The following is a 9,278-nucleotide window of genomic DNA, read 5'->3' as shown; positions in this document are numbered from 1 at the left end:
ACCAACGGGGTTGAGCTCAGTAGTACAGTAAGGCCGTTGGATACTCGTCCAAACGACACCAAATCAGTTTTTCATTAAGTGAATTCAATATCTCATATAGCAAGTGCAGTATATCAGTGAAGCGGTAAACAGTCATTAACGGTATCACAAGGGGTGAGGGCGGTCAAGTACACCCTCACCTCAATCCATTCCAATAACCAAATAAGCCTTCAAGGCATCAAAATCACATATAGCAAAGCCACATTGTAACATTCAAGTGAGTAGTATACTCACAACTCAAGTAGGTGATGTTTCATGCACCGTCGTTAAAAGGACGTCGTGAACCCCCGTCACGTCCTAAAACACGTAAACAAATACAATGAGACTCGATAACGAGTCATAAAGCCATGCCAATCACAACCCCAATAGGGTTTCATAAACATAGACAAGTAGCATAGGTAACCAGAAATTTCAGCAATGTAACTAACTTGACCTTGACAAAACAGTTTTCGTCCTAATTTTGCGGTAATGGCACAAATTTCACTACGATTATCGGATGAGGGTGCAAGACCCACCGTTTCGAAGCTAAGAAACAGGGCTACAACAATGTAGAAGGTCACTCAGTCCAATTCCTAGCAAAACTAGGTCAAATATGCAAAATACCAAACTAGAACCTTAATTGCAGGTTTACAAATTACACTATGCTGTAATTAGTCCAACTCAGTCTATACAAGTCCAAATTCATTGATTCCAAAGGCATGCGGTAGCTAAGACATCAAGCTACATTTCATCAGAAGACCTCAACAACCAAATCCACAGCAATTCCAGCCAAAACCACCAATTACAGACGCAGTTCTTACATCCTGATGAACCCAGAATAGCAATAGTAATTTCGACTTTTCTCACTCCACACAACTCCGATTGACCTGAAATTTTACAGGCACCTCACACACATCAATACCTACAACTTTCATGTTTTAAGCAATGGCCAATTCGGCCTCTATCTAGGACCTAAAATTTCGGACAGAATGCCCCCCTCAAGAACCCTAGTTTTCTGAAATTTCTTCCAAACCAGAAATTGGTTGCAAATACCAATCATGTACACCTACTAGAGTCATTAACCATCATTTCCAACCATCATAGATAGCCACAACATCATGATCACATTAAACCAGAAAAATCACCAATAAATTGAAAACTTCATCAATTCATCCAAAAGCAAGAAATAAACCACAAAATTCATCCCTTTAGCTACCACTAGGCACAAGTTAAGCTTCATTAAGTGTAGGAGAAAGTTCAATCACCACTCACCTAGTAAACAAGAGAGGGAGAGTTGTAGGACACCTTAGCTCCTCCAAACACTTCACCAAACAAACCACTAACACCTAGTGAAAGGGTTTTATGGAGTAGAAACAAGTTTAGGTGATTGCTTTGGATGATTTGCACTAGATGGATGCCAAGATTTTGAAGAGTTTCTTCCTTCCTAAGCTCAAGGTGGCCGGCCAAGAAGATGAAGACAAGAGTGAATTTTTTTGTGATTTTTGGAGATATTTAACCACATGGTCAAAAGGTCAAAAAAAAAATGAATAGTAAGTCATAAAGGTACAACCAATCCCAACATGACAAGTGTCACTTCATTAATGCATTCCTATCCTTCTTTTTTTCCTCTCACATCAATCACTTCACATCCTCTACTTATCTCTTAACACCCGATAAATTTCAACCAGTATCCGAAACCTAACCTAATTGGCCGAATTTTTCCGAACTTTTCGCACTAGTGGGTCCCACGTCCGATATATATCCTTAATTTTTCAAAAACTCTCCAATACTAGAAAAATCATCTAAAAACATAATTACTCATAAAATTCACCAGGAAAATTTTTCCTAAGCCAGAAAATGCAGAAAACATGTCTTTAAAGGGGAAAAACCCTAGGAAAATTATTAGGGAATTTACGGGTTCTCACAGTTTACACCATGCGGCGGAAAGGTTGGCAAGATTACAGACTAAACACAATTTATTCAAGTTTTTCCCAGCTTCCATTTGAGGTTAAAAAAGCTGTAATGTCAGACAAAATAGGAGGGCTTATAGTGCGCACTTATTTAAGGTAGGATCAGAAGATATTGTGCAACTAAGCTTTTGCTTGGCGAAGGTTGATGTACTATATCGTTTTTCTTTTAATAAAAAAGGGGTTGGCTTCCCTCCCCTGCCCAAAAAAAAAACGGTTTACACCATGCAGCCACAAGAACCAAAGGAAATTAACGTTCCTAGTGTAGGAGTTTGGGATGTTGCATCATGCCGAATAAGTTCAAATTAAGGTTAAACTTCTCCCCTGAATGCTATGCATTCTTGTTCTGGTCCCGATCCCAAATATGGGTTAGCCTGCCAACCCAAGCCAAATGGAAACAGAATTTGCTGAGGGAACAATTTTTTCTGACGATCAGAAGGGAATTCACTCACAACTGTCTAGTCAAAGCTAGACAAATGTTGAGCAACTAACAGCAGTGAGTTGGCATCTAAGTAATATATTAGAGAGAGAGAGAGAGAGACAGCAAAACCAAGAAACTGACCATTTGGCATAAGAGCACTTCAGTACTGATGCATCACCAGCAGAAACACGAAAATCTCAGACCATTAGATGGAGGCGGCTTTTTTCATTTATTAAAAATAAGATGTAACATTTCATAGTGTACCAACATATACGTGCTAAAGAACGGACGGTTTTATTCAATGTCACAGGAGAAGCAGACATCTTCCTGTCTTCTGATAAAAATATCAATATCAGGGATGAAAATCCAGTGGTAGATGCTATTATAGATTACCAGAACCTGAAAATCTTCCTGTCTTCTGATGGTATTCAGATGACCCTGAGAGTAAAAAACAGAAGGAACTTTCTGAGTCTTCAAATGAGGGTCTAGGAAATTCATGCAACCCACTAAGATTATTTGGATCAAAGTTCAAAGGTGAAAAATAACTGGCAGGATCATCTATACTTCCTTTACCATCCATAACATTTTGATACCCGCTTCCACTAGGAATGTTTGACTGGGCACTGAAATCTATTTGCTCCACTTTATTTATTAGTTCATTGGTTTGCCCTGCGTCTGATTGCCCAGCTGATACTTTAGATTCATCCAGGGGAATTGCGGGGGTGTGGCCTTGAAAAAGAGCAATATGTCCAAAAAGCTTATCCTTCCTAGAGAAAGTTGTTCCACAAGAGCAAAGCCACTTGTCTCTGCCACAATGCTTTTCGTGCGTTTTGAGATCAGCTATGACTGAGAATTTCTTTGTGTGGCACCGGCTACAAGTGTAGCTCTTGTCGCAATGAGTTCTCTTATAGTGATTCTTCACACACAAGATTGTCTTAAGAGGCTGGAATTTTTTATGATCTTTATTGCGCTTGCAGCCAACAAAAGGACAGGAGTACCTCTTAATGAGAGTTGGCTCAGAGGTGGATTCCTTGTTGGGTTTTGCAAGAGCTGCTGGAGTTTTGTACTCATCCCCATGACCTCTCATGTGCATCCTCAAATTTGCATCCCTTTTAAATCCTTTCCCACAGATGGTGCAGAAGTGAGTGTGAGGAGCAAGAATTTCCTCCTTCTCTAGTTGCAAAATTTCATAAGAACCAGGTGGTAGATTCTCTCCTTCGTCAGCGTCCTCCTCATCCTTGGATTCATGCTCTTCAACCACATAGTTCTGTTCAATACCAGCATTTCCTATTAGGTCCACCTCATTTGGTTGATCTTCTACCTTTTTCACATTACAGTGCACCACCCTACCACTGTTGTCAAAACTTGTAACAGGAGGAGTTATGGATCCTCCAAACTGCCCAAGCTGAGTGACAGGAGGATTAACAGAGGAGAGGGAATGCTTCACAGATGGAAGAAGACTCCCAGCAGTAGATATCAATTGAACGATTATAGAAGTGAGATCAGCAGTAATAAGCTGCTGTTGCTGAACTAGAAGTTCATTTGATTGGCCAACAGCTTGGCATCTCCGCCCAACAATCAGATGTACTAGATCCTGCAGTTGATGAATCTTTTGCTCCAGGAAAGAGAGATTATTTAGCATCCCTCTAGGATCCCAATCTTGGACATTATTTGAATTAGAAGTTTCTCGCATTCGCTTATCTTCGTGACCGTGATTTTTGGTTTGGTTATTGGCTCCACAAGCTGCTGAAGATAAATTTTCTGATGGACTGGTAAATTCAGAGAATTGTTGTTCAATCCTAGTTCTATAATCCATTGATGAAGAATGTTCCCACTTTTGCTGCTGCGAGCTAAAATTCGTAAAAGATTGATTGTCAGGGGATAATTGCCTTAGTGCATCACTGGCAGTGGCAGGTGAGGATGACTTTGTCCATGGGTCTGTACGCAACCTTTCATCAGGGTCCATCTTAAGTCAACTTCTCAATACAACAAAACGACAGCTTGATACACTGCAATTCAAAGGAGCAGAAACATCGGAACCACATCATAACTCAACTCAAGAACGGAAACAAGATAGCTATTCTGCTACAATTCAAGTTTTGCATACTACTACATAACCAAATAGGAGTGACGGACAGACAGACCTATTAATCCCTCCATGCTAATCCAAAGATAAGAAGCTAATAAGCTAGATGTTTCAATAATTTGAAACCTCCAGCCCCAATCTGCACTTTTTTTAACCAACTTTTCTATCTTTACAAGATTCATCTAATTGATAATTAAGCTGAAGTTTCTGCAACTCTAATCTAATCTCGAAGCCCCCAAACTAAAATTTCATCACAGACCTGCTTCGAAAGGAAAGTCAAACTTCACATACAACTGTTATCACAAGTTCACTATCCTTCACCACCAAACCCTCCAAAAAATTCAGGAAATAGCAATATTTCACTAACAAAATAAAATTACATCCTCAGCAGACCCAAGATCTCAAGCATCATTCCAACGAATCATCAAAAAACCCATCTCCTAAATCCCAAGAAACACATCAAATAAAAATAAAAATCCAATCTTTCCGCAAACTCAACTGAACATACGCTAATACCATAGCATCAACCAAAGACTTCTCAGACAGCCAAAGTATTAATTCTTGATAAAATAAGGGAAACCAAAAAATAAAATAAAAGCTGAGAAAGACTGACCAGATTCAAGATTATGCTACTCCACTTTTCTGCTTTGGCTGGAGACATGTATCTTAAAGATGGAATCAGTTTTTATGTTGAATGGATGGTAGCAACGTGAAATGGGAAAGAGAGATGAAGCTGAGTTCAGAAAATATATACTAATATTAGCAGCAGTAGCAGCTGTAATATAGAAGTTTGTGTCTTTGTCAACTCATTGTACTGGTGGGACCTTTTTCTTGTAGTCCTATAAACCATCAATAATGACTTTTACTTTGGGTCCCACAATGTTTATGGGGTCCAAAGAAGACTTTTACTTTGGGTCCCACAACCTTTTGGGGTCCAAAACAGAATCGCAGCCGTTGCTCTGGAGTTTCTCACCTTGGATTGAACCAAGAGAAAATTGACGAACAAAATTTATAGATGGCTGTGACAGGTCCCGTAATTCATTTTTTTGAAAATGATGGAATCACCACCATGAATTGCTTCCGAAAACTATTAGTGTTGTTTGAATTGTGAGTTTTTTAAGACAATTTTTTAAACATATTTTTCAATAATGTTCTTAGTTCATATGTATCACATTATAATAGTATTTTTTTACAGAATAATTTTAAAAATTTATGATTCAAATGAAATTATTAGTTATGTATGACACGAAATGACTTAGATTCAAAGAGAGTAAAACAATAATTATAAATATCAAAATTTTTGAAAAAATAGCCACTATAATAGTTAATGACAATTGATTGTACCATTCGCCTAAAAGCATAGTTATTAAACCCGGCCTGGCCCGACGGTCGAACCGGTCAAACCGGTGAACCGGGCTGGGTTTCAAATTGGATCGTTTAAGCAGTCAAACCGTTGATTAGTCAACGGACCGGCGGTTCGACCGGACTAAACCGGGAACCCGGCCGGTTTTGTCTAAGAACCAGCAGGTTTCGTATAAAAATTTTATGCCTATGCCGAGACTCGAACCTTGTACCTGTGGTACATTGCAACAACGACGCAACCGCTAGGCTACTTCATGAGATGGTGATAAGTTTGCTTACTTATACTATATAAACATTTTCAATTTTATCTTTCTTTTTCATTTCTCTAAAACAAATTTATTTGGAATCTTTTAATAAAAATTTATGACCCCCAAACTTATGAAATGGACTTCAAAAATAACATATTACATAATTCATTTTAAAAACATATATTATTTTTAATAATTTTTTGCACTTAAAATTTATAAATAAGTTAGATAATTACACTAAACATAGATAAAATTTTATACTTGAAATTTGGTGTATTACTAAATAACTTTATATTATTGATTCTTATATGAATTAATTTTTTATAGCAAATTAAATTATATGAGCATTTGCTATGACATTATTTATTATAATTTATGTCGTATATCCTATATCAACATTTATAATATATAATATTTAAATATATGTAGTGACCCACTGGTTCAACCACTCACCCACCGGTTGAACCAGTGACCCGTTGACCCACCTCCTTCGCCGGTCTCCCCTCCGGGCCGAGTTTAATAACTATGCCTAAAAGTCTTCTACGTGTTTAAGGTCCTGTTTGGATTGCTATTTTTAGGAGTTTTTATAGAAAAACATATTATAGTAATTTGATGTATGTGAAATAAAAAAGTGATTAAAAAATATGTTCACGAAAAATATAAAAAATTTTCTACAGAAAATTTCCTAGCTTGCAATATCTACAATTCATTTTTTTAATTAATGGAATCATCACTAGTAATTGGAGAAACCTCAAACGAGTTGGAATGTGGCGTTCTTTATATTTTGAAAACCAAGGTACTGTTGAGCACGAGGTGCAAAAATGCAGTAGCCGTGGTGGTTAGAAATTTTTCAAATTTCTTCTAGTAGCTCTTTTAATGTGTATTAATAATCATGAATGAATTTATCAGTGATTGAATAATGCCTAAGATAATCACGTAATAAATGTTTGTATATTCATTGAGGAAAATCACTTTAGTAACGGTAGAATACAAGAAGGATCCATAGTATGTTGTAAGGCCTGAATGCATCTTAGCAATGAAAAATTGTAAACGCATTGCTGTAGACATTACAATGAAGAAATGTTCTAGCATAGATAGCTTCCCTTATCCAAAAATTCGGATTTCACTTAACTATAATTTAATTCGGATTTCTACTAGCAAATTTAGCTGTCAAAGCTCTACGAATTTGATTTAAAGAATTTATCTTTCAATATTGCTCTTTTTTTTTTTCAAAATGTCTCCGTGCTGGCGATTCATATGTAGGTTAAATGGTACACATTAATATTAAAATAGCTGGAATACGTTTCTTTCAATTCTTAGACATCTAGGATAGTTTACACTATGGTTTTCTTTTCTTTTTTTTTTAAGGACAATAACGAGATGGACCTAATTGTGCAAGCTATATAACGCATCAAAAGAAAAAAAAAACAGAAGGTCCTTTTTTAAAAATTCTTTTGGTCCCTTTATCATTAAGCTATATCCAATACCATATAAACAAATTTGATAAAAGGTTCATGCACAGCTCTTGACCAAATTGCATAATTTGCATAATTTGGGTGAGAAGATTCAAAAGTGAATTTGTATTGCCTTCTTATTTAATTTAGCAACTTAAAATGTAGGCCCCGTTTGGCAAGTGAGTTTTTTGAGTGTTTGTCTAAACTTTTACTATAACTTACTGTAGAAGTTTTTAAAAAAATTTTTGAAGTGTGTTTTTTTTTTTTTTTGAATATTTTGAAGTGTATAGTTAAAAAGTTTTGAAAAATTTTTGAGATTACTGTAGTTAAACGTTTTTAAAAAAACTTGTAGCAGACAAACTTGACAAAAAACTTGGTTGCCAAACAAGGCCGTAATCTCTAATTGGATTTATTGAACTTGGATAACCAACTCCTCTAGTGGGAGTTGGCCACCACATTAACTGTGGGGTGGGAGGTCAAGAGTTCAAATCTTGTCTCCCATCAATGTGCCTCTATATAAGGATTGTTCTAAATTTATACGGGTGGGTGGTGCACCTGTATGGTCTGATGGTGGTTCAGTCCCTGTCAGACTCTTCCTGACTCAATTGGGCCACCCCATAGAGTAGGTTCCTTCCAAGAGTAGAGTAGGTTAGGCTAGGTTAGATGTGCAAAAAAAAAAAAAAAGGAAAAAAAACCTGGATGATTCTGTCACCACGTTTGCTCTCCCGCGAAGTTTGACTTCGTCACGACAAATGCATTGCTACGTGTTAGGCTGTTTCCATTATTCTACAGTGATCTGTCTGGAGATTCCAAGTGGATGCTTTGCTTTAATGGGTTCTTTCAACATCATAACGTGTTGGAGATGTCAAGTTTGACGCTTTGACCCATGGGGAACTATGCGAGAAAGCTTCCCCTCTGCCAAAAGTAATATAACAAACAAGGAGTAGATTAATTCCACTTTACACCCTTTAATTATACTTAAATTTTCACTTTAATTCTTAAACTTAAAAATGGAACATTTTAGTTTCTAAACTATAAAATTTGTCCCACTTAAATAAGCTCATTAAGGAAGCGAGACAGAATTTATGCTTAAGCGGGCATACTTTAAGAACTAAAATGGAACAAATTTTATACTTTAGGGACTAAAATGGACAAATTCTATATTTTAGGGATTTTAGTACGGAAAATTTTATAATTTAAGAACTAAAGTGTTTCATTTTGAACTTTAGGGATCAAAATGAGAATTTGAAGTGTAATTAAAGGTTAAAAGTAGAATTAACCCAACAAATAGCTATAGTAATAAAGTATTCGTATTATACCCTTATAACAAAGGTTGATATATGTATAACTCAAAAAATGATATGAGCAGTAGGACCATCACTAACTCGTGCTAAGATTCTTGAGAACCTTTTCAACGCAATCCATGACGTTCAAAATTCCATTGGAATACATGAAGTCGTAAAGGGGATGGAGCGCTAACTATGTGATTTTCGGGTTTTTTATTTCTTTTGTTGTGCTTGATTCTTTTCTTGTTTAGTTTGTTAGTTAGTCATTATTATGAATAAAATACGGCCAGCTTGTGAGCTATTTGAGTCATTTAAAAGTAGTTAGGAAAATAAGTGACTAAATCCTTATCCAAATTGGATTAGTCTTAGTAGTTTAGGTTTTAGCTACAAATAGGCCTCTTCTATTCCATTGCAAGACAACTTTTTGAGAGATGAA

At 36.4% G+C, this 9,278-nt stretch overlaps 1 protein-coding gene across 2 annotated transcripts; it reads right to left on the bottom strand.

Moving 5' to 3' along the window:
- Positions 1-2,606: 2,606 nt before the first annotated feature.
- Positions 2,607-5,219, bottom strand: LOC113768347 (protein SENSITIVE TO PROTON RHIZOTOXICITY 1). Of its 2 annotated transcripts, XM_027312668.1 has the most exons (3): positions 5,106-5,219; positions 2,980-4,415; positions 2,607-2,844 (listed from the first exon to the last, which is right to left on the bottom strand). In XM_027312668.1, the coding sequence occupies exons 2-3, from the start codon at positions 4,370-4,372 to the stop codon at positions 2,789-2,791; spliced, it is 1,449 nt and encodes a 482-aa protein (XP_027168469.1). In that variant the 5' UTR covers positions 4,373-4,415; positions 5,106-5,219; the 3' UTR covers positions 2,607-2,788. The 2 variants fall into 2 exon arrangements, with proteins under 2 accessions (XP_027168469.1, XP_027168468.1); XM_027312667.1 differs by having other exon boundaries at positions 2,607-4,415.
- Between the last annotated feature and the right edge of the window lie 4,059 nt (positions 5,220-9,278).

The sequence above is a fragment of the Coffea eugenioides genome, chromosome 4 (assembly GCF_003713205.1).
Source record: "Coffea eugenioides isolate CCC68of chromosome 4, Ceug_1.0, whole genome shotgun sequence".
NCBI lineage: Eukaryota > Viridiplantae > Streptophyta > Magnoliopsida > Gentianales > Rubiaceae > Coffea > Coffea eugenioides.
Note: the sequence above shows the minus strand (reverse complement) of the source record. Positions and strands in the feature narration are given on the sequence as shown.

Bases quoted from the DNA above. Each gene is read 5' to 3' on its own strand.
- LOC113768347 (XM_027312667.1), bottom strand. From the start codon at position 4,372: ATGGACCCTGATGAAAGGTTGCGTACAGACCCATGGACAAAGTCATCC.